This window comes from Ambystoma mexicanum, chromosome 4q, assembly GCF_040938575.1.
Source record: "Ambystoma mexicanum isolate Mex_15411 chromosome 4q, UKY_AmexF1_1, whole genome shotgun sequence".
NCBI classification, from domain to species: Eukaryota; Metazoa; Chordata; class Amphibia; order Caudata; family Ambystomatidae; genus Ambystoma; species Ambystoma mexicanum.
The window spans coordinates 717,783,980-717,810,320 of record NC_090928.1 but is presented as its reverse complement, the minus strand read 5'-3'; the positions used below and the strand labels follow the sequence as shown (position 1 = coordinate 717,810,320).

The 26,341-nt window shown below is 46.8% G+C and overlaps 1 protein-coding gene across 4 annotated transcripts in view; it reads right to left on the bottom strand.

Annotated features, from left to right (window-relative positions):
- PLCB4 (phospholipase C beta 4) overlaps window positions 1-26,341 on the bottom strand; it is a 1,535,154-nt gene that overhangs the window by 573,629 nt on the left and 935,184 nt on the right. For all 4 annotated transcript variants that reach the window (XM_069608295.1, XM_069608297.1, XM_069608296.1 and 1 more), the window contains exons 11-12: window positions 19,989-20,089; window positions 19,442-19,499 (exon numbers count right to left, since the gene is read on the bottom strand). In XM_069608295.1, coding sequence (XP_069464396.1) covers window positions 19,442-19,499; window positions 19,989-20,089 — 159 coding nt within the window. The remainder of the gene's footprint in view (window positions 1-19,441; window positions 19,500-19,988; window positions 20,090-26,341) is intronic.

Here is a 26,341-nt window from a genome sequence, read left to right as displayed (position 1 = left end):
GCAGACATCCGAAGAATCAGGTAGGTGGGCCAAATAAAACAATGCTAAATCCACAATGTCCAATCATGTGAAGTACCATGTGTCCACATGTCCACATAGTGCAACAGAAACACATGACCAGGAGAACGTCCACATACATTGGCCTGATAGCGCACTCTAAAAGTCACATTAAATACATAAATAATTAAAAATCCTAAAAACACCCTGTACACGTGCAGCATGCACACCCTAACTGCAGGCTGCAAAACAACTGCATCCTCAATCCACACAAAAATGAAACCACCTCCAAGGCCCTGACCCAAATCACCCTCAGGTACCACCCCAATGCATGTGATACATTGCCATTCCAATTTCCACAGACCCATAAATAACGCTCGCCCTCCTTTACTCCACCACAGGGTCCGATTCAAACGACGAGCTTCAGGACACCCCTACCAGCACACCTGCAAAGAGGGCCAAGACCAACGGCCAAAGACCCTCCACCTCAGCTGCAGGGATCAAGACACGGCAGCAGCACAAATCAAGTGGCAGCACACAGGAGGGGACTTCAACAGGCACCCCAGCAGCCAGCATGCCCACAACAGCAGCACCACAGGTCCCCCCAATGGATGCCACAGAAGGCACTGCTTCTGGTGGCAGCAGCACCATAGGTGACACTGCATTAATGCCAGCATGCTCCGACACAGACAACGGTGCTGTCGATGTAGGACCCATCCATGACCTGTCTCAATCCCCCTGTTTGTTTCATCCCGTACACCATGAGGATACCACGCAGGGGCACCCACAGGACGACGACTGGCCATCCCCCACAAGCCCTGTGGCAAGGCAACATGAGGTGATCAGCCCCTCTGTGACACCACCGCAAATGGGCATGGCCCAGCAGAGGCAACAGTCCCTCGACCAGGTGATCGTGCAACAGCAGCAACTGGCCACGCTCCTCAAGGAGCATGCTGATGAATGTGGGGGTTCTAAGGCAGCCATAGAAACATCTACTGAGACACTTAGGGCACAAATGGAGAGAAGTACAGAGACACTAAGGGTACAAATGGAGAGAAGTACAGAGACACTAAGGGTACAAATGGAGAGAAGCACCGAGAGCCTGAGGGGGGAACTGCATGCGACGTCCAAAGACGTATGTGTTTAACTTGCCGCTGTGCGCCGTGTGCTCACTGAGCTCTCACAAACCCTTAGGGACATGCATGGACGTGAGCAGGCAGAGACAGCATCCGTTGCAAGTTCCGTCCAGGGCAGCCCCCAACGTAGATCTGGGAGGAACCTGCGCTCCACAGGCAGGGGTGCCCCTGATACCTGATACCCGGAGAGGGGGCTTGCAATAGCGTCTGCCCACTGACAATGAGCATCTTTGGACACTGGTGTTCGGGGGGGAGGTAGGAGGGTGGAGCGGGGGTGTTGGGCTTTCTTGGGTGGCGGGTCGATGGGGTGTGTAATATAATTTCACATATGCTATAAACAATTCATAATCATCCAATGAGACGTGTGGACATTGATCTTTGTGTACGAGGGCTTTATAGGCGTACAGTCCACATTGTGTATGTTCCAGACACACACAGTGCCACAAGTCCCGTGTCCATGTATCAGCCACCAGGCGTGAGTGCTAGAAGCATGAATCTATGATATTCTGACGAATTCCACGGACCTCCTGTGCCTCGCGGACTCCTTGAGGTGCTGCCACATCCCCACCCTCATCATGACCATCTTCAGGTGCTTGCAGTTCTGCGTCAGGGGGCATGGGCACATTTCTACGTACGCACATGTTGTGTAGCATGACACATGCCATGACGATCTTTGCAACCTTCTCATGGCGGTACAGGAGTGCCCCGCCAGACCTGCTGAGGCAGCGGAAACGAGCCTTCAGTAGGCCGAATGCCTGTTCTATGACTACACGGGTACGTGAGTGGGCATGGTTGTAGTCCTCATCATGCTGGTTCTGTGGGTTCCGGAGTGGTGTAAGGAGCCATCTCTTCAGTGGATACCCGGCATCACCTGTATGTGGACAATAAAGGATGTTTGTGGAATGACATTGCTACGTATGCATCCCCCCCCCTTCCTGCCAGGTCATTGCCGCATCACATACCCCACATTATCATGCATGAAATGAGACTCACCGAGTAGCCAGGATCTGTTCCCTGCGTGTCGCTCCATGTAGAGTGGTATTGTAGAGTTCCTCAAGACCATAGAATCATGGGCTGATCCGGGAAATCGGGCACAACAATGTGTAAAGATCCTGTTGGAGTCACACACCATCTGTACATTAAGAGAATGATATTGTTTCCGGTTGCGGTACTGGACCTCCATGGCATGTGGGACAACCAATTCTACATGGGTGCAGTCGATGGCACCAATGCAACCCGGTATTCCGGCAAGTGCATGGAATCCCACTTTTGTGTTTGTAATCTCCTGCTCCGTGCGTGGTAAAGAGATGTAGTCGTCTGCGTGCTTCAGGAGGGTATCGAGCACTTGCAATAGTGTCCGTGACAACAGTGGCTGTGAAATGCCATGCAACTGTCCGACTGTGTGCTGGTAGGTGCCTGTGGCCAGGAAGTGGAGTACAGACACCACCTTCAGTAGGGGTGGGATGGCGGTTGGGCTATCTATCATGCTGACAAGGTCAGCGTGTGTCATGTTCACAATGGCGGTTATGGTGTCCCGGTCCAAACGGTAGAGGGTGTGGATCTGCTCAGCAGTGAGGTTGAACGGATGAGCTCGGAGGCGTGGGATTGCGGGCTGCCTGCGTGGTGGTAGTGGCTGTGCTGGTGGGCCTTGCTGGGCCTGCCTTGCCCTCCTCCTCCTCCTGCGTCTCCTCTGTGCGGCCGGTTGTTGTAGTAGTTGGTGTTCGTCTTCTTCTTGAAGTTGGAGTACTTGCAGTGCTATCAGGTCCCCCAAGGCCAACATCGCTAGTCCTGCCGGTAGCATTTTGGAGTGGGTGTGGTTGTGGGAGGGGGTTGGGTGTGCAATTTATGTGTTTTCAGGCTGTATAGCCTCCACCTGTGGTGATTCATTCCACCTGTGCCAGCTGCAATCCCCTTTGGGCGAGCACGTCCCACACACAACGCTGCAATTTGACGCATGTCATCTTGCTATTACAATCATGTATTTAATCCCGATGGCAGTGAAATATTGGTTTATATGTTCATTCTGCTATGGTCCCATTGTTTCACATACTATCTTTGCAGTCGCGAACAAACTTGTGAAGGGTCAGTGGAATGTAGTACTCGATTAACGGTGGACCCTCATGCACCACTGTACCGAGGTTCACCGACGGGCGGGGCGTCCCATTTGTGAGTGAAGCCAGTTGCCATTTTCACACACTGCCGCACTACATGGATGAATTTGTGATTTCAAGCGGTCACAGATGCCTTTTCGACGTGATGTTGCAAATGAGGAATTCGAAGGACAGCGCTTTCGGTTTTCAGCTAGCGGCGAGGAGACGCCCACAGGTCTGACTGCAAATATAACGTTCTATTGTTTAATGTCCTTGGGACAGGGGCCATGGCGAGAATGCAATGATTGATATGAATAGTATGGGATGCGCAATAGCGTAGTGGACGATAAGGCAGGACGTTCCCAAATACATGTTACTTCACAACACTAGAATTCCGGGCTGGAGCACAGTGGATTTTGCAGACTGCATTACGCACAGACTCAATGGAAATTTCAAATGTTATGTGAGTAAATAATCAGGCGTTTTTATACCGGGATGAGGGAATGATGTATGGATGCATGGACAGATGATTTAATTGAGAGTTTGCCATGTACATGGCTTTTTGGAATCTATCGCCTTCCCCTGCGCTATGTGATGCAGAGCTGCCATAGTGGGACCATCGTCTATCTGCCCTTGTTGAACCCTCCCTGTCTCGACGCGCCTTCAAACACTTGTGTCTATGCACGTTACTAATCCCATCTAATGGATTCTGTTTTAACAGACGCATGCACACAAACTCTTGTTTGTAATAGTGTTTTCACCTCGATTTATATAGTTATTATTCGCAAGTGATTTTTGGGTGGAAATAATCCTTTTGAGTGGGCTAGCATGCATATGGCTGTAGATTTAGTGTGATCATTGAAGTGAGTAATACAAATGAAGTTCTGATGCCCATACTATTCTTTTTAATTTCATTTGGGTGACAGGTAACTCCTCCCCTTTTGCCGCTGCCATCTGTATGCCACTCCTGCAGATGGCTTTTACTCCCGACACCTGCTGCTTCGAGTTAATCAGTGGAGCACCATTACGATCTTATGGGACGATCGCCAATGGGCCACATGCCCTTACGCAGTACTAGTGGCTAGGAGCAACATATCAACCTTTCAGCTGGACTAGTGCCTACCTAATGGGACGGCCCTGCGGTTCTAGGCGCTTCCATGTTGCCTTTTTGAACGTGAATGTAGCCCCTGTGTACCATGAAGGAACAGGGCGTCACACAAGAAGAAGCTGGTCATTTATTGCGGATGCAGCCCACAGTAATGAAAAAGTATTTTGGAGTTTATGACCTAATAGCTGTATGGCCTTGGTGAATTTGATGTGCATTAAATTTTTATTCTGATATTAACCGTGTAGCGTTATTCTTTGCAAGTAATGTGGCATATTCCTATTTGTGGAGCGATGTATTGTGAGAAGATCTGCATTGGGTTCCGGCTTATGAGTATAGTTGCGTGGTACTGTACTGGCCGCGTTTGCATACAAAGCCCAGTAAGGTCAGGGATAGGGGCTGCCATTATGACTGTTTTAATGATGTCATGCTCAGGGGCGGGGGATTAGCTTTTGTGTAACAGATGCCGGTCAGCCAGGTGGATTGGTGGAATGATGTGATTATCAGAAAATGGCTGGTCACAGGTGCCTGTGTTTGCGTGCGTTTCTTGGAGGGAGACTGAGGTCATGTCCATTGGAATAGCTTCTGTATTCATGCCATCTGTGCCCTGCAGCTCCCATTGGCCCCTCTTGAGATGAGCCTGGCTGCTCAGTCACTCTGCCAACTTGTGTGGTACATGCTTATGCTGATGGTTGGTTTGTTTACTGGCAAGAGTACAGGGCTGGTGCAGTCTCCCTCAGGATACTGCTTTGAATGTTGCCTTACACTGGTGTCAAGCGATGGGGGCCTGTTGTTGTTTTGTCTCATGTTTCAGTTCATATTGCTGTACTTGGACCTTCACATGCCTGTGCTGCATCAGTACGGCAATGGTGACATGCCAAATATGGATGGCCACTCACAAGGCACTTGGAGCCCCTACATTCATTTGTTCGTTGGCATGCATGGGTGACTTGTACATTTCACTGGTTGCATTGTGTAACTTCATTGCACCTACGAGGAGTTGTGCAATGTGGGCAGGGAGTGGTGTACAGGCACTCAGTAGGGCCATTTACGGTTGGTTCACGATGCCGTAATTCTCACCATGGCGGAATGGTACTTTCCGCCATGCTTGATGGCGTTAAGTGAATGTCCGCTAGGGTCAGAATTCGCGTACCGTTGCGCCATGGTGGTAATTACGGTTTTGCATGGCGCGCGTGCGCGTACTTGGTGCAGTTAGCATTGGCGTTCACTACGGTGTCGCTAATGGCATCGTACTTTACGGTGACGGGTCATAATCGCACCGAGCGGTATTCGATGGCGGTATTACATTTCCGCCATCGTTTTTCGATTTCCGCCAGGGTCGTAATGAGGGCCATTGTATCATCCGATCCATCGAATTTGGCTGATCAAAGCCTGATTGAGGCTCTGCCTGGGAAAATCATGCAGCAGAAACCACCCATGCCTCTTTTGTGGCATATGGCCTATCTGAAAAAAGAGAGCAAGACAATTCCTCTGATACTCCACAATGCCACCTTGCTGGCGTTACCCTGCCAACAAATCCATTGCAGGAGAGGTATTTAGCTGAATGGCTAACCTAAAACACGTGGTTGCACCATGTGACAGGAATCCCAATGACCTTAATGAAAACACTTGACCACCTGTTAGGAGGAGAAAAGGCAATTTCAGCTGCCTGGTCCCTGGAGGCTAACCAATGCATCATTGCTTACCCTGCCTTGATCAACATTCCATTGCGTAGCTGTACTCAGGATCAGTGGTGCTTGCCCGCGCACTGCAGGAAGCACACGCAGGTAAGCCCACCGCTCCTAACAGAGCGCTGCTGCCCCCAGACATGACGCTAGAGTCGTGGTCTCAGCAGGAGGCCCATCCCACCTTTTGGAATCCCAGGGGGGGTCAAAATGAATACCATGCATTAAGACACGCACTGTTTAACAGTTAAACGCATGGCCCCGCGGCCATTTGCAAACCGTAGGATCTTGTAATCTGCACGTTACCCGTGTAATTACGGACATGCTGGCTATCCATAAACAAGGATGACAAGGCCAGCTAGATATTTCTCTAAATAGCCCGCATTAATGAATGCAGCTTCAACAGTACGCAGCTAGCCATCTGTTGACAATATTCAAAGGTGATTAATAGCCTCTGTTAATTTCACTGTTTAACCACGCGGCCATTGACCAGACCACCTTGATTAAGATCAAGACCCAGAATGAGCACAACAGGCTCCTTTATAGAAGAACAGAACATTTCTTCTACGTACCTGTGACACTACCAATAACTGGCTCAGGTAGGACGTTATCGCAGCACAACATGTAGGTGTGTCGAATCCCTACACACAGACACCAATATCTGATTTTAGCTTTTACTTACTCCCATAGATGTCACACCAAAAGGGTCTGCAAGAGATACCTCCACGCTCCCTTGCCAAGTCCTGAAGACGGCACCAGCAGAGCCAACTACCTCGCTCGTGCCAGAAACACCAGAAGTGTCGACTAGATAGATGTGTTATGTAGCTTAACCACATCATAAGTCACTTTGGATACTAACCCTAACAAGTTACTAGCACTACAAATTGTTAGTCATATGAAGAGACAATATGATGACTTTTGTATGTAATTCTCCTGGAAAAAGGAGCTGAATATTGGTGACATAGATACAGCAGCCGGTATAGGCTGGTTTAAAAAAATTATTAATTGAAAATTAAATTGTCACATATAAGAATGCATATTGGTGTACTCTGTTTTATGCAAAGACCAATGCCATAGTCTTAACTGAGATATTACACTACCGGCAAGTGCCATACAGGTGGGGTAGCCTATGTCCTTGTGTTATAAAATACTGTTATATACCCTCATGACACAGGCCCCCCTGACTAAAAAAGAGGACCACACACACCCCCTGTGAGTACATACCTCTAGAGGTGCTGCATCTTGACCTTGAAGGAGTTGTCAGTCACTCTTTTCTGAGGCAGAGGGTCCTCAAACAAGGGAATGACTGTGCTGAGGACCAGTCCTGTGGATGGCCATGTGCCTGAATGGCATTAATAATGCTGTCAGTGGTGCTCCTGGATCTTGAAGGTGGTATTATTCCCTCTTTTCACAGCTGAGGGTTCTCAACTCAGTTGAGGGACTGATTGTGCCGGGAACCATGTGCCTGAATGACATGAAAAAAGCTGGTCTTTTTGGATGTGTCATTTGACTGGAAGGAGGCAGGGGTGGACTGGCCTATAGGCAACTCAGGAGAATTCCCAGTAGGCCTCTGCATCCTGGGCCTCTTTTGTGTGGTAACCTATTTTATTTTCAAATGTTCCCATAGGAAAAGGGCTAGGATTGCAAAAAATGTGTAATATGGGGCCCCTTTGAACATTATTTCCAGGTCCTCCTTTGGTTGCCAGTCAAACCCTGGGTGGAGGCTGGATAATCAGACATTGAACCTGGGACTTGACAGTGCAGTGCCCATCTACATTGCTATCAGCACCCCTGTTAAAAAATCTGCGCTGCTAATAGCAACAATACACCAGCACTCTGGCCTTAACGGGGTAGTAACAGCACCAGATCCAGTGTTAAGAGCGTCCCGACTATTACCGTCCCCGGGGATGCCCATAGGTGTGTTATTATTGCTATATTGTGTACCTCCTGGAGGAGGTACAAAGATTTCAATCAGGCTTGCCAATGTATGTTAACTCTAAGGCTTGTGCCTGGTGTGGGAGGAGCGGGCGTGTCCACAAGGTTTAGGCTGCGTGCCACAAAGGTGATATAACTCTGTTTACCCTGTTTATTCATGACCTGAACCTCCTGCATGTCTGGGTCAAGTGGCAACCAAGAGGTCCTTTCACATGGAGTGATTTTCGGCCGCGCTCGGCTGGTGTCACTGTTCACTTGGCACACATGTAAGGGGTCATTCCAGCAAACACTTTGGCCATTCTTATCTATCTGCTTGTTCTCCATATCCAAGGCTGCAGTATTTGGAGCCACCAGATGTATCTACTGATTGTGGGTTGCAATTATCACGTAGGACTGAGGGAGAGGCTGGGCCTGGGTTTCTACTGGTCCACCCTTAATTGGTGACTGGTGAGATGGCGGGCAGACGCTACACTGAAGCATTCCGTCAGATCAAGAATTCCACCTTCAATGCCTTGGAGGGGCAAATGGGAGCAGAAATGCCCACCTCGGTTACCAAAGGATCTTCCCATTTCAGTCCTAACAATACCATATTGCCCAAAATGAAACCCAAGACTCTTTCAAGCCAATATCCAGAAACGATGATTGGCATGTGGTGGCCTGCACCGGGTGTAGGTAACTGCATACCCTGTGTGACTGAAGGCTGGAGCTAGCGCCAGCCATGTTTGGCATGTGGCGGCCGGGTCACATGACATGTATGGGAAGAACATTAATTCTGTGGATTTTAGTTTGATGGGAGCCTGGTGGCCACAACGTCAGCATAGCTAATATCTGCTATACAGACTGTAGCTTTTTCCATTAGCGTGGTGACAAGGGGTTGTTGCGACTGAATAACATTCTTATTTTAAGCACAGCAAATATGCTTTACATGTGTTTTGTTTTACAGTGGTTTATCTGCAAAGTAGGCTTTGATGAGGTTGTGTCACACTTGAAACTGTCTGCATGTGGGTATATTGGAGGCAGGGAACTTAGTACCCTTTAACACAAGGTTGATTTTTGGGTCCAAGTGACAGCATGGAGAAATAATGGCCGATATGCACTCCTGGGGCAGTACCCACCTCTGGAACTATTCCTCCAAGCAGATATGAATTCTCTCCAAGTGGTCTATTACTTTGATATACATAAAACATGATTTTTCACACCATAAACCCATGGAATGGCCCCTCTGTTTTAGTTTTGGCCATTAGTTGGTGCTTCATGCAATCTCTAGATGAAAGGTTTTGACACAGGAGACGGACACACAGCTTGTGGGTGTTGTCGGTTTTCATCCACCCAGTAGCCGCCCTTGGCCAAGTTAAACCATGTCACGATTCGCACTCACTATATGCCCCACTTTGCCCAAATCATACCCTTCTGGGATCTCTTTGGGCTAGCTCTATTGAGCAGTGACACTCAACTGGCTGCTCTTACAGGTTGCTATGATCATTTTAAGCATTGTGAAAATTGATGGATTATTTGCAGCTATATATGACCTCTTGGTGTAGTAAAAATGGCTTAAGGAAATACGCCTTCAGCATTTAAAAGCAACACATGTGTCCTCACACCCGTTCCTTGCACTGAATTCCTGTTAAAATAGATGCAATGGAAAAGGCAACAGTTTTGGCTTGTGTATAAGTATTATCTAGGCATATGCCCAGGAACTCTCACCATTTTCCATTTATTTACGCTCTTATCGCAGGTCTTACTATTATGGCAGTGGGTGGCAAATGCCTTTTCCATGTCAACACAAAAGCCAAAAGTATTAGCTTTGCCATTGTTTGTTTCCCTCTGTTAACATGCTGATTCCAAATAGAATGTTAAATGTTTGGGTACCATCGTAAAGCAGAATCCGTTAAGATTGAGGTTAGTTACTGTGCTGCCACATTTATTCATTTTATTTATTCATAAAAATCACAGTGAAAGGAATACATTTTTCACACAAAAATGGATACACATGTCCCATTGATGACCGAGCACCGAGCACATGGGTCCTTTACAATGGGGTGAGAGAAAGTGACTTGAAGATCACATGTTGCAGGGAAATATAAACCAGGGACAAGGACAGGACAGAATGACATAGGAACGGGATGGGGAGGAAGTGCTGAATTAAGGATGGAGGGCAGATAGAAAAGTGCTGCAGCGTTATCCGTGAAGGATACGGAGACAGGAAAACAGGGTGGGACTAGTCCATGGACACTTTTGAAGATGATGGGAAGATGTTAATACTTAGCTCTTCTTGCTTAGATAGCAAGGCAATCTAGCAATGGGCAGAGGAGGCAGAGGTAAAGCGAGGAAGGTTGAAAAGGGTTCGGTATGCGTCATTCAGGACTTTGTCCACAGTTGAACAATTATAGTTGGGAAGACCATAGAGGAGACTGGCACAGTAGTCAGATCCAGACAGGACTAAGGAGGAGATGAGCTGTTTAGCAGTATTGAAAGGAAGCCATGCCATATGTGTCTGCTATTGAGGAGGTTGAGTCTGGCTGCATTGGCAGATTTGGAGATGAAGAGCAAGAAGTTATGTGATGGATCGAAGATGACATCAAGGTTACGAGTAGAAGCATGGTAAGGAAGGTAGTCACGAGAGTTAAGAAGAAGAGGGAGAGAGGAAGAGATAGCTTGTTGGTCTGGAAAGTAGAAAACTTCAGTCTTAGTGGAGCTGAGTATGACTGGGGTGAGGTATCATCCAATATTTAATGCATTGCGTCACATCACAGCATGTAGTGATTTGAATAGGTACATTTGGTTGAGTAGTATACTTTTGAAGGAATACAATTAGAATAGATCAATAACAAATGTATGTACATCTAATAATGATGTGCCAACTTTTAGAATACATAGTTACAATACCTCTGTATACATTATATGGTTTCCATCTTTTTGTTTGACAATATTTCCGACTTGAAAAGGGGATCATTAACACAAAAATAGGTGCCCTCAGCAAATGTAATTTGAAGAACACTATAAGTAAATTTGCAATGCAATAGTGAAATAGTGGAATGAGACTTTGGGCTGTTAAAATATTAATGCAAGATCAATCACTCAATAACAGAGAGCACACGTAGATCTTTATGAGTAGATGGCTTTAACACAGGTGCAAAGCCGGCGCTCCTTCCCTAGACTCATTCAGACTTTGTCCCATGCCCTGCAGAAGGTGGGCAATCCTCTATCGAAACATGGCAGTCACTTCCAGTATCCTTGTTCATAAAGTCAGTCTCATATCTAGAAGAGACATTATTTACCTAAATATTTCAGAATTTTAGCAAGAATAAATCTAGAAATACAAATGGGACCTGCCCTTACTGACCCTTTATCAGTTTTATCGATACTCTTTCTATGGCACATCATTTATTTATTTATTTACCTGTTGGTATTTTTTAGAGCGCAAATCACAAGCAACTCACTTCAGAATAAACATTCAATTGTCAGGATGATCCCAAGATGGCTGGAATATCAGACAAATATTTACCAGCCACACACAGAAAATTAGGTTGCAGTTTTTTTTGGTGTAAATTGGAGCAATAATGAGCAGATATGGGAGTATATAACACTAGATATTCTGGTGTTAAGGGTAGATTTATGTGACATAACTGAGGTTAGGTGCAGTGATTTATCAGCAAAGACTGTTATTTTCAGTAAAATAAATATATGTATTTATCTATATTTTAGTGCAGCAGTCACCGCACTATAGTTACTATGAGTATGAAGTACCACAGGAAACCCAAAAAATGAATTGCTAATAACGTTTGACTTGAGTGACGGATTTGGCTGAAACAAAATTGATGTCACAGTCCCCACCAGACTGGAAATTCAGGAAATGTATTGAGAAAGTAAAGAAACACTAAAAAAACACTGTTTCAGCCTAGTATCCATTAATTTTTCCATTGAGAAAAAGTCACATTTTTGATCAAGTGCATAGCCAAAACCCCTGGATGGAATTGGTAGGTAGCGAAAAAGTGCTGTTTTTAAAAGCTGTAGCGCGAAAACCTCTGGGCAGATTTGCACCAAATAAGAAACAACTTAAATTTTTGACTGGTGTGGGATAAATCCATTCAGTAGTTTGAAAAAATATTTGACAGAGAAGGGGGTGCACCCTGCCCCTTAAAACCATTACATCAGCATTGGGGCTTTTTACAGCTGAGAGTCTGAACAAGGCAAATAACATTTGACTTGCTGCATGGATTTGAATCACATTTTAAAAAGAAAACTTTTATCAAGAGCCCCACTAGACTGGACATTTTGGGAACAATACGTTCGAAAATGAAAAAGATATTAAGAAAACATAAAAGCGTTTTTTTAGTCTATTCGCATTCATTTTCCCATAGAGAAAAAGTGCAGTTTTTGAACAGCCGTAGTGTGAAAACAGCTTGGCAGATGTGGACTAAATAAGAAACAATTTGGACACAAAGCATTGACTTAATTTCCTTGACTGGTTTGGGGTAAATCCATCGAGTAGTTTTTAAAATATTCAACAGGAAACGGGGTGCCCCCTGTTCCTTAAAATCTTTATGTTGGTCTTGGTGCTTTTCAACAGACAGGTTGAGAGGGGCTAATAACTTTTGACTTGCTGGATGGACTTGGATGACATTTTCTAAAGAAAAGGTTTCTCAAGGGCCCCCCCAAACTACATTTCATTAAAAAATTAAAAAAGGTATTAAGAAAACATAAAAATTATGCTTTCAGCCTACACAAATTTTCCCTTAGAGAAAAGGTGCAGTTTTTGAACAACCATAGCACAGAAACCGCTGGGCAGTTTTGGACCAAATAAGAAACAATTTGGGTGCAAAGCATTGACTAAATTTCCTTGGCTGGTTTGGGGTAAATCTGTCTAGTAGTTTTTAAAATATTCGACAGAGACATGGGGGTTTCTTACAACCTTTGTATATATTGACCTTGGTGCTTTGCAGCTGATAGGCTTTTCAGAAATGAAATCTGTCTTTTTTTGTGCTTGTTGCGAGTTATTCCCACAATATTACCAGGAGAAGCTACAAATGAAACAACTCAAGAAGCTATTTGGAGGAGGAGAAAGGATACCATCAAACTTTGGAACAAACTCCCCCATAACCTTACAGAGTCTAATAACATTCTTAACTTCAGAATGAGTCTCAAAACTCTTCTGTTTATGTAGTCAACACTATGGGGTCACTGATTGTTTTGAACAACAGCGCTTAGATGGCCTGGCCGTAGGTGCTATATCAATAACAATAGCAAATGCAATCACTTCAGGCAAGAGGTTGGGAGTGGGAAAGAAGACACCATGGGAAGGTGGGGATTTAAGGGTGGGCCGGGGAGCCAGTTGCGAGTAGAAAATGTTTGGTTTATCAGGAAAAGACTGCATGAATCTCACGAGATTACAGTTGCAACATCGCGCTACACCCTGCTAAATAAATATGCATCACACTAAATGATGAGTGATAAGAGGTAATGGGAGAGGGTTAGTGTGGGAAAAAGCAATTGAGTGGATTGAGGGACCTGGAAAAAAGCAGGGGGATACATTTTGACTTTTTCATTCTGAGCAATTTTTCCTGTTATCGTGGGAATCTGCAAACCGCCATTCTACCGCAGGAATTTTTGTTATTGGAAATGGTTACTGTGAAATTATCACGGGAATAAGGAATAAGAAAGAAACAGATTTAACATCTGCAGTGCCTACATCTACTGGCAGGTGGAATTTTGCGTTTGGTAACAAAGTAATGGCTTGCCATGTCTAGTGGCTCGGTAGTGGCCAGTGGGTCCGAAATACATGTATAGTAGGTCCAAAAGAAAAACATTGGGGAAACAGGTACAGTGGACATGGCCGAAGTCCAGGGCCTTCTCCCATATGTTCCCCCAATATGTTTCTTTTGTACGCATTCGGTGGACATGGGCCCACTAGCCTGGTCCTTCAAGCCCTGGACACTAGCGTGGTCCTTCAGCCCTGGCCAGTGAGCACAACTGAAAACACTAACTTTCTTTTCCGCTCACTAGCAATGGCCTTCGCCCATGACCATTGGCCCGGTCTTTCGTCCATGGTCGTTTACATGTTGCCCCAATAGCTTTCTTCGAATGCCAATAGTCTTAACCTTTGACAGTGGCCACTCTATATATTGCTCCAATTGGTTTCCAAAACGGGCCCCCTAGTGATGGCCTTTGTCCATTGGCCAAAGGCCCGGGTCATCAACATTCATTGAAAAAACTTTGTTAAAGGGACGTTGCAAGGTAAAATCAAAAACCGAAAGAAATTTGACAGTTGTGTTTGACACTATTGAAAAAATAAAAAACAGGATTTGCAAAAGCATGCTTTGGGGTCCTTGCCGATGCTCCTTGCACAGGCTTGCTGCAAACTTATCTAGCAGTTCAGGCTGTTGCCGCAAGCAGAATTCTGATCTCACATTCAAGCCTATCCCGATTTCAAAAATGTTATCACACAGCTGGTCCCTGGTGGCTATGCTCAATTTAACCACATTGGTGGCCCCTAGTGGCCATGGCCAGTGGCCAGATTGTCTGGACCGCTGGCCATGGCCACAAGCAAGCTATACCTCAGGCATCAAAGTTATATCACTATTTTTTGCACCTTTCTTTGCCGGATGCAGGCCCACTGTCCTCAGAAATGTTATGACATTGCTGGTCCATGATGGCCATGCCCCCTTTTACAACATAGCCAGGACCTGGTGGCCATGGCCAGTGACCAGATTGTCTGCGGCATGGCAGGCACCAAAGTCATATCACTATTTTTTGTACCTTCATTTTGACACTTTTCAAAAACAAAACAAAGGACAGATTTGCAAACGCATGCTTTCAGGTCATTGCCAATGCTCCTCGCACAAGTTTGCGACAAATCTGTCCAGCACTTTGGTCTGGAGCTGCAAGCAGAATTTCTTTTCCTATTCAAACCTATCACGATTTAAAAATAGTTGGGATCCCCCTACAGTTTTGCCCAATTTAGCACAGTGAACAAGGGGTCCACTTCTGGATTACCCTTGATTACTTAGGGTGAAACCCCGAGTTTAGAAAACATGAAAAAGGAGTGTTGGAGCCCCCCGATAATCGTGCAATAAACTTTAAACGTTCTAACTGTAAGTAGCTCCCAGGACCACCCCAACTCATATGGTATCCTCTTTCCCCTTCCCGACCTCTAGCCTGATGCAATTGCTTTTTTAGCACTTTTCGTTTTTGCGATTCCCGGTAATAAAAATGCTGGATTTCCCTTTCTGAAAGACTTTCTGCTGCAAAGCACCATGGGAAATACAGATAACCTTTGGGGGGCACTACCTAACCCGTCAAATATATTTAAAACTACTGGACAGATTTACCCCAAATCTGTCCCAGAAATTAAGTCAATGTTTGGTGCCCAAATTGTTTCTGATTTTGTCCTAATTTGGCAAGCAGTTTTTGTATTTCGGCTTTACCAAATTTGGACTTCTATGGAACATCTTAATACATTTTCATTTTGCATCTATACTATAACAAAACCCTTGACATTTAGTGAAAAGAAATTAGTTAAGAGAGAGTTATGGTGACTAGATTTAATGCAACAATACCCCTAAAATTCAGCACTTGCATTTCAAGCAAGTGCACTTTAACTATGCACCCCTGTTGCACAGCGTATGACCAAAATGATGACATCTCTGGTAACATCACTAATTACATCATACATGGCATTACTGATGACATCACTGGTGGCTTAGTAATGACATTTTACAAGACATCATTGATGATATCAATAATTACATCATATATGACATTATTGATTATATAAGTAAGAATATCTTTGTTGGCCTCTTTTGATACATATTTTATTTTATCACACTTCACAATAATAACAACGTAATCTATGTTGTCATCATTGCAGTTATATGCTGCACAACAGGGGGTGAGTAGTTAAGGTGGCTTTGTCTAACTTGTATTCTGAATTTCAAAGGTTTGGTTGCGTTACATTTTAAACCTTAACATCTCTTTATATAGGTTATATTCACTGAATTTCAAAGGATTTGTTGCAATGTATTGGTTTTCTTATCTGTTTTCAAACTATGTATTTTTCACATTAAATCTGATCACGTTAGCTCTCTCTTAATAAAGTTTTTGCACTGAATATTATCTATAAACACTTTGCTTGTGACCTCTTTAGTGTTAAGTGGTCTCATTTCGGCTGGCTGACTTTGCAGAAGGAATGCCACAGTTGCTTAGCCACTTAGTTGAATAAGGTAAACAGAAATCTTGGCAAGCAGCACATGGAATATGCACGTAGGACTTTGTGTCTACCCCATGAAGCTGTAGAGGGGGTGCTAACAGCAGCAAGGCATGCCCACTTGAGGTCTGCTTTTATGTGTTGCATTGCCTTATGTTGTGATCTCAATGTAGCTTAGACAATTGCACTATGAAAAGCAAGTGAAAAATGTATTTGAATTTTTTTGGGGCCTCAGAACTATATACTCGGCTCCTGTTGCCTGTGAAACTCCTCTCAGATTCAGCAAAGACAGGAACCAGAACACCCAGTAGCATCCAATCAATTCCACCCCAGCCGAAGGGCTGTGATGCTTTGCCAGCCTTCAAGGGCTGCATTGGGTTAAGTATATACAGTTTCTTTGAAAGAGTAAAGCAGCCCACGATGGTGCTACTCGTAAGTATACTGAACTGAAAAGGGCTTTCTAGGCTCTCCAGATATTCTTTCAAAAAAGACACTGGTGAAAATGATTCCAACCACGGTTTGACGGAGTACAATTCTGTCTTTAAAGCATCTGTTTTTTCTATAGCAGTACAACACCATAGCAGTGTAGAGAATGTATACATAGCAGGGCAGAGCATTTTCCCTTGGATTTGAACTGAATGACGTCTTATATCACCCATACCCATATGAAAGCACAGGATGTCTGTGGAAATTATTGCAAATATACACTTTCACCGAGAGATGGCATCGTGATAGGAAACACTCATGGACACAGTGCTAGATGGAGAGTGCATGCAAGGACAGAACACAGACAGCACTGAATGTATGATGAAGGCTGATGAAAGAACACACAAATGTGGACCTCTTGCGTGAGAGAGGGCACAGAGATGCCAAGCCTTCAGGAAGACAGCACGCAGATGCTGAGGCAGGCCGCGTGAGGCAGAGCAGGGGCAAAGAGAAGGGGCAGGATCTTTTGGCTTCCACGTGTTGAACTACTGCCTGCTAGCTGATACAATTTATGCTAGCAGCAAATCTTATTGATTCGTGATTTTGCACTGGGATGACTACTAAATGGTTATTTTGTGGAGGCTATTGGCATACTGCATGAGAACAAAATATCTTTCATTCAACTGGATGTGAGTCTCCCTTACAAAAACACACACATCCTCAAACTGGAAAGAGGATGTAGAGAAATGCAGACCATGTGCAAGTTCTTCACATGAAATACTTTCTCCATTAATATAAAATATTCAAATGGTAGGTCCTATCTCTTATCAAATAATCCTTTGGATGTCTAAAGTGTCGAACTGACACCTATGGTATTGTTTCTCCTAACAGATAGAATTTTAACAGACAGAATTTGAAGAAGCCAAAGGTGTTCCCTTTCTGCTAAGCAAGCACACTATTTATTTTTCGAGATTACCTTTGAGAGATGGGGAATTTCCTGGTTTAGCTTACATGTCACATACTTCAGCGTTACAGTTCATTATATTGTAAGGAAGATTGCTGTGCCGAACTCCGAAGAGGTGCTTCCAAAAACCAAAGAACACGTTGATGGACTAGCCCTTCTTAACTTTGATGTATAGGGTAAGATTAACATATTTCAGATCAGCTCTCTACCAAACAATATATATGTTCTTTGAGGTGATTTGCAGTTAGCTAGAATGAGATGAGTGTCTACATGGGAAGAATAAGACACTCACATTCTTATGGATAGTACTAAAAAAGCAATCTGGAAAAACATGTTTTTGTTTCCCTGAGTTGAAGAGTTTTCTTGAATTGTACCTCTTTAAGATATTACTTAATTAATCATTTATAATGCACTTAATCCCAGAGACCCGCCTCTAAGCATGGGCCCGAGATTCGATCCTGTGTTGCTCTACCATGCCTTGCTTGCAAAACAAATGTGTTGCCCCTGACCTATCCTTCTGGCCCAGGAGAAAGATATGGCGTCACTTCATGGGCATGAGTGTGATACGTGAATACTGTAGCCATTTCCCCATGCCAACAAAGCCATGACAATACTTTCACAATTTTTAGGCAATGATGTTTCAGTTCCTCCTCTCTTGGACCCTCACAGTGGAACTAAAAGCTCCAGTGATGTCGCTTGCCATTGGTCTGGGCATTTTGATGTGCCAGCACTCTTCAGTCACCCTGATAAGGACGGAAATGTCCAGGAGTGAGCCCTCAGCTTGCTGGGCTTAGAGACCCAATTTACACCTCACTGATGATGCCCAAGGAGGCTGAAACATGTCTGGGTTGCTTGTAGCCGGATGCAGAAGGGATGGAACTGAGCAGTTCACGCTGCGGTCCCTTTTTGGGATGGGACAATGCCTGATTTGGGTAAGGTCTTTGCCCTTCTGCAATGGTATAAGATTAACGACCAGGGTCTGGAGGGTCACCAGTATTTTCTAATTCATTTGAAACCTTCCAGCCATTACTCTACGGGGTTGTACCGGGCATTTTGTGACCCCGTGCAGAACCTGACAGCGTGAGCTAGACTTGTCTTTAGGAGGAATGTTTTACAATAAGAACATCACTCTAAAGATTCCTGTGAAATCCCATCCACAATAGCCTGGTGCCCGGCTGCGGTAGGATTGCCAAAGCGTTGGTTTGAGGAGAGAGTGGAAAGTGTTGCAAAATATTGCAGTATATGGTTGAGAAATGTGGTTAATGGTTGCCATCCAAAGTATGTATCATCAATGGTTATTGACCCTATAATGTTTCTTACGGTGTAGATAGGATTACATAGCACAAACATAACTCAAACATATAATTCAAATCAGACCAAGGGCATCAACAGAACATTTCCTCTTATTTAAAAACGATCAATATTGCCATGAAAAACTGAGGCAAATATACCTTTAACTCTGTAGCATAAACATGTCTACTAAAAATCTGTCCCATGAAAGCAGATTGCTCATAAAACCTCATGATTGTATTGACAATCTGAAGTGCTGTCCATGGGCAATACAATACAATTCTTTAACACAACAACAAAAAAGATTAAAGTACATTTCCGGAAGAGATTTGACACCACATTAACAAATCGCATTGCACACGAAACACACATACAGGCACAACCACAAACCCCAGCGAAAAGGCGCTCAAGCACTTTGCGAAGCCACCAGGCAAAAGCAGAGGGGGGCATGTAGAGGGAGCAGGGTTTTGCACCTGGATGTTGCAATGATGGGGAGATCAGCGGTCAGAAGCAGAGCAGATGATTGCATGGTGCATGCAATGGAGAGGGCGAGGGAAAGCAAGCCACCGCATACAGACGGGCATGGGAGTTAATGTATGAAAAAGCTTACTTCATTTAGAAAGCTCACTAACTGGTCTACCGTTAAATAATCAGTTTTGTCTCCATTGCTGAAAAGAAATGTATTAGAAAATATTTAGTAAACGCAGGCAACTTTCTTCTCATGACTGAAATTTAAAATTCGAATTAAAAAGAAAGTCTTGGTTGAACATTGACGAGCATGGGTGACTGTTTTCATACTGAGCATTCACATTGAATGGCCTTGGAATTAGGAAGTAGGGGGCCATTTTGTTAATCTAGTTAGTTCACACACTCAGTTAATATCGAAACAGGCAGCTTAAATTGGGGGTAGTTAGTAAAGCCAAGGCAGGAAAAAGGACATAATAAGAGCAAAAGGTCCAGGTGCTTCACTTAATGCAAGCATCAGTAATTCTACAAGATCCGTGAACTCGTGAAACCAGAATATGGGGAGAAACTGCTAATTTATCTGACATTTCAGGTGGTATAAGCAATCACTGTGAATGGTTAGGGTTAGGTTGTAATACTACCGTGATTGCAATGTTACAACGGTAATTCATTTCAAAGTTAATTTAACTTACATCTTGCGAAAGAGTTCCTCTATGTCTGTACGGGGACATATCTTTTGAGTGAGTTCATAGAACTTTTCAAAAGTAAAGGCTGCAGGCTCTATTTCATCATTCTGTAAAGAAATGGAAAGGTTTAGTTTATTACACAATACAAAGTGCCTTTGTGCATTTCTTCAGAATCTTAAATGTGTGTATTCAGCATTCCACACCCAAAGCAAAGTCATGCACTCATTAAAGTTCATATCATTTATGCATGAAAGCAACTGCAGACATGTGTTGATCATGATGCCTTCCCAAATGAATATATATTTCTTAGAACACACATGCAGAAGGTTTTGACGGGCATCTTTGGGAGTACTACACATTTTGGAGTTTGGCTTAAAGGTCTGGCTGATTTTCAAACCTTAAAACACCATGCTTTTATTGATCTCCCAGTTTACATTTCACAAAAAAACAATAAGGGTAATTCACAGATTTCAGCGCGGTGGCAGCGCACGCGAGCAGCGCAGAGAGATAGCGCGTGCCAGCATGCACCAGCCGTGTGCTCCAAACAGCATTCTGGTGCACCGCGTATTCATGGAATATGAAAGCCATTTTGAGAACTGGCGCAGAGAACATCCCGCAGCGCCAGTTACGCCCCCAAGAACGCCCCTTGCAGAAGGATAAGGCATTGAAATCCGCAATGCAGCGCGGAGGGCCGTGCTAACCTTGCACCAGTTCACAGGGCCGGGACAGTGCATTTGGGGGGTGCGCGGGAACTTTCACACACGATAGGTGTTGTGCGAGCGGGGTACGTGTATTCTGAGGGGTGCGCGGGGAGAATCACACGCGATAGGCCTTGTGCGAGTGGGGTACGTGTATTCCGAGAGGTGCGTGGGGAGAATTACATGCGATAGGCCTTGTGCGAGCGGGCTACGTGTATTTCGGGGGTGCACGTGAAGTATCACACGCAAAAGTGCTTGTGCTAGCAGGGTAGGTGTATTTCAGGGGTGCACGTGAAGTATCACATGCGATAGGGCTTGGGCTAGCGGGGTGCGTGTATTCCGAGGGGTGCGCGGGGAGAATAACACGCGATAGGCCTTGTGCGAGCGGGGTACGTGTATTTCAGGGGTGCACGCGAAGTATCACATGCGATAGGCCTTGTGCGAGCGGGGTACGTGTATTTCGGGGGTGTGCGTGAAGTATCACACGCGATAGGCCTTGTGCGAGCGGGGTACGTGTATTTCGGGGGTGCACGGGGAGAATCACACGCGATAGGCCTTGTGCTAGCGGGGTATGTGTATTTCGGGGGTGTGCGGGGAGAATCACATGCGATAGGCCTTGTGCGAGCGGGGTACGTGTATTTCGGGGGATGCGCAGGGAGAATCACACACGATAGGCCTTGTGCGAGTGGGGTACGTGTATTTCGGGGGTGCCCGGGGAGAATCACACATGATAGGCCTTGTGCTAGCGGGGTAGGTTTTTTTCGGGGGTGCACGGGGAGAATCACACGAGATAGGCCTTCTGCGAGCGGGGTACATGTATTTCGGGGGATGCGCAGGGAGTTTTACACGTGTTTTCGCTGCCATGGGAGGGGTATCTGTATTCCTGGTGTGCCCCAACGCAAATTGGCAGTGTGTGTCCTCCCAGGTGTGCTCACTCCGCAGGCCCTGCAGGCAGCCCCCAACACAGGGGACTACCCTGCACCCCTGCCCATGCCCCACAGGCTGCCCATCCACCCTGGCCATGCCCTCCCAGCCAGCCCACATGTCACCATGCACAAGTGAGCATCGACACATGTCCCCCTGCACCACCACCCACCCAGCAATGACAGGCACCTGCCAACAGGCCCCGACTCATGTCCCCCCACCCACTCACCCACCCAGCAGTGACAGGCACCTGCCAGTAGGCCCCGACTCATGTCCCCCCACCCACTCACCCACCCAGCAGTGACATGCACCTGCCAGCAGACCATGACTCATGTCCCCCCACCCACTCACCCACCCAGCAGTGACAGGCACCTGCCAGCAGGCCCTGACTCATGTCCTCCCACCCACTCACCCACCCAGCAGTGACGGGCACCTGCCAGCAGGCCCCGACTCATGTCCCCCACCCACTCACCCACACAGCAGTGACGGGCACCTGCCAGCAGGCCCTGACTCATGTCCCCCCACCCACTCACCCACCCAGCAGTAACAGGCACCTGCCAGTAGGCCCCGACTCATGTCCCCCCACCCACTCACCCACCCAGCAGTGACATGCACCTGCCAGCAGACCACGACTCATGTCCCCCCACCCACTCACCCACCCAGCAGTGACAGGCACCTGCCAGCAGGCCCTGACTTATGTCCCCCCACCCACTCACCCACCCAGCAGTGACGGGCACCTGCCAGCAGGCCCCGACTCATGTCCCCCCACCCACTCACCTACCCAGCAGTGACAGGCACCTGCCAGCAGGCCCGACTCATGCCCCCCCACCCACTCACCCACCCACGCACCCACACACCCAGCAGTGACAGGCACCTGCCAGCAGGCCCCGACTCATGTCCCCCCACCCACTCACCCACCCAGCAATGACAGGCACCTGCCAGCAGGCCCGACTCATGTCGCCTCACCCACTCAAGTGCAGTGACAGGCACCTGCCAGCAGGCCCCGACTCATACCCCCCCAACACCTCATGACGATCCACCCCAGTCCAAACACACAACCAGGTATTACATCCACCCCACAATGGAATCCTCATCACATGATACATCCCAAATTGAAAGTATGCACATCAACATATTTACGTCGCACCCACACAATGGGTGCATGTGATTGAGAAAACACACATTGTGACATGCATGAAACCAAAGACAGAATACCACACATTGAAGTATGAAATACAAATGTATTAAACACAAAAGCAAGGGAATGAAATGAAACACACAAGAATGCAAATAATGATTAAAAAGCTGCATTTCCAAAATATAAAATAAAAATGTAGGAAAGCAGAATCGAAATCAATCCAAAAGCATGTGTCCAAAGTGTCAGTCCGGCAAAACCAATCCAAAGTGAAAAAAGAAGATAAAACCATTGCTCCATGGAAAAATCAAAAATAAGAAGTGAAATCCAGTGAAGAACTATTTACAAAGTAAAAATCCAGGGTCCATGAGCCCAACCATTGAAATGAAACCTACAAAAAACACTACCTAATGAAGAACTATATACAAAAAGGTGGGGCATTGTCCAAGCGCCCCAACAAAAATAAAAACAGAAAGGAAACCTAACACTAACTAACTATATACAATGGCGGCCGGCAAGTCCAACAGCTCACTCTGTGCTGTCCCGGGCTCGCAGGGAGGCAGTCATGGCCTGCTCCAACTTCCTGCGAGTTGCTTCGAGGCACTCAGCCCGCTTCAACGCCCTGCGCATGGAGAACTCCACCCTGACCATGGTGAGCCATGCCTCTTCCGCCCGCCGCCGCTCCGCATTTATCCACTGGCCCAACCACTGTCACACAGAAGACACTCCCATTCCAAGGTCCTCCTGCCCTCCGGCCGACGCCTGCCCCTCTGATGTTGATGGCCCAGAGCCATCATCGCTCCCACCTTGAGCCTGCTGCTGCTGTCCATGTGCCTGCCAGCAGGCCCCGACTCATACCCCCCCAACACCTCATGACGATCCACAATCATGGGCCTTATGGCCACCCAAATCACACCCCACGCCACCCCAGTCCAAACACACAACCAGGTATTACATCCACCCCACAATGGAATCCTCATCACATGATACATCCCAAATTGAAAGTATGCACATCAACATATTTCCGTCACACCCACACAATGGGTGCATGTGATTGAGAAAACACACATTGTGACATGCATGAAACCAAAGACAGAATACCACACATTGAAGTATGAAATACAAATGTATTAAACACAAAAGCAAGGGAATGAAATGAAACACACAAGAATGCAAATAATGATTAAAAAGCTGCATTTCCAAAATATAAAATAAAAATGTAGGAAAGCAGAATCGAAATCAATCCAAAAGCATGTGTCCAAAGTGTCAGTCCGGCAAAACCAATCCAAAGTGAAAAAAGAAGATAAAACCATTGCTCCATGGAAAAATCAAAAATAAGAAGTGAAATCCAGTGAAGAACTATTTACAAAGTAAAAATCCAGGGTCCATGAGCCCAACCATTGAAATGAAACCTACAAAAAACACTACCTAATGAAGAACTATATACAAAAAGGTGGGGCATTGTCCAAGCGCCCCAACAAAAATAAAAACAGAAAGGAAACCTAACACTAACTAACTATATACAATGGCGGCCGGCAAGTCCAACAGCTCACTCTGTGCTGTCCCGGGCTCGCAGGGATGCAGTCATGGCCTGTTCCAACTTCCTGCGAGTTGCTTCGAGGCACTCAGCCCGCTTCAACGCCCTGCGCATGGAGAACTCCGCCCTGACCATGGTGAGCCATGCCTCTTCCGGCCGCCGCCGCTCCGCATTTATCCACTGGCCCAACCGCTGTCACACGGAAGACACTCCCATTCCAAGGTCCTCCTGCCCTCCGGCCGACGCCTGCCCCTCTGATGTTGATGGCCCAGAGCCATCATCGCTCCCACCTTGAGCCTGCTGCTGCTGTCCATGTGCCTGCCCGATGATGCCGGCACATCCTCCATATGCTGGTCTCCAGTTGGTGGGGTGTCCACTCCTGCTGGACCTCCGACTCCCGACTGTGGCAGGGATGTTGACTCTACCAAGCTGACTGTGTTGGTCGGGCCAGGTCCACAGGGGGGCCTGGTGGAATCGGGGCCAGAAGACGGCGGGGAGAACGAATGGCGCATAGTCTCCACAGAGGAGGAGAGGGCCGCCAGAGTGCTCGACACATGTAGGAACCCTCCGACCAGGGCCCCTCCCGACTGTGCCACGTTGCCACGCAGCTCTTCGTGATGGCATGCGTGGTCCCCCCAGGAAGCACGCACATCATCACGAATGACACACGTGCGCAACGCGACACCAATCAGGACGGACCCCATACGGTCATGGGTCTCCTCGTCTGCAGGTAGTGGAGTGTCAGATGATGTGGGCCTCCCCCCTACCTGTGGACGGGCCTGGGACGGGGCATCCCTGCTGGTGCATGGTGGTGCAGTCACAGGGTCAGGGACAGTGACATGCATAGGCCCCTCCGCGGCGTCCTGTGCTGCCCCCTGCCCCTGGCCCTGGACTGCACCACTTGCACCAGTGGTACTACCCCCACCAGGCCCCATGTGCGGCTCAGTAGCGGCCTCCTCCTCCTCTGTGGAGACCACCAACCTGGATGGCTCCGCACCGTCTTCCGCCATTGCAAGCCCCTGTGGGGGCTAACCCGGCCCTTCCGCTACAGCCGTAGTGGCAGACGCGGCACCAGTCCCCTCGCTCCCGGATGATGGCAATTCCTGGGAGGGTGGCTAGGCCTTGCGTCACCGCCTGGTGGAGGCATCCCCGCCGCTTTGCTCCACAGCGCCGTCTCCGCCCTCTTCTTCACTTGACGCTGCGTAGAGGGAGACATAGAACACAAGCATCAGGGTACTGTACAATAGTCCCCTAGACAGGAAGCAATAACACATGAGTGACACTGTCAAAAGTCACTTCCATCCTGTCCCTCCACAACACATGGGTCAATGCAGGCAACACGCACGCGGAAACAGGCACGGCGCATGCAATCAACATCAGCATCCATGTACAAGGGCCGCTATTGACATAAATGTTGGCTTCAAACTCACATGCATCATGGCTCATATTGATCCCATGCACACACATCACCGGAGGGTCATGCATCAGGGCTCGTACACCACAGACACAGTGGATACAAGGATGACTAGACTGCATAAGTGAATCAACTCATCGTCACGGACATGTGTCATGCATCCATGGCATTTCAAAGTCACACACACGCTACTCAGACACACAGACATGTACACCATACATGTACATGAGAGCAGCACCCATCTCTCACACCCTATCCATGTCCAAGAACAGAGACAGGCATGCATTCATGTGTGCATTCCGCATGCTGCTCCCCATGTTGCATTGGAACTCATGCACCATCCATGTGATTCATGCATGCCTGGTCTCACATGCATTACCATGATGTCCCTGCACACACACATCCATACATGGCCTATGTCACACATACAGGCAAGTAGCTGACTACCAGCACACTGCAACATGCCCTGTTTCACACAGTAATGCATGGCCACTTACTGCTCAACTCCAGACAGGTCTGCCTCTCAAGGATCTGGATGTGGAGCGCTGGGCTTATGCACTCCAGGTCCCTCATCTGGATGTTGCTCAGGCTGACCCGGCACCCCTCTGCATCCTCTGCCTTCAAGAGGTGCCGGGCCTTGTTGAGGGTCCT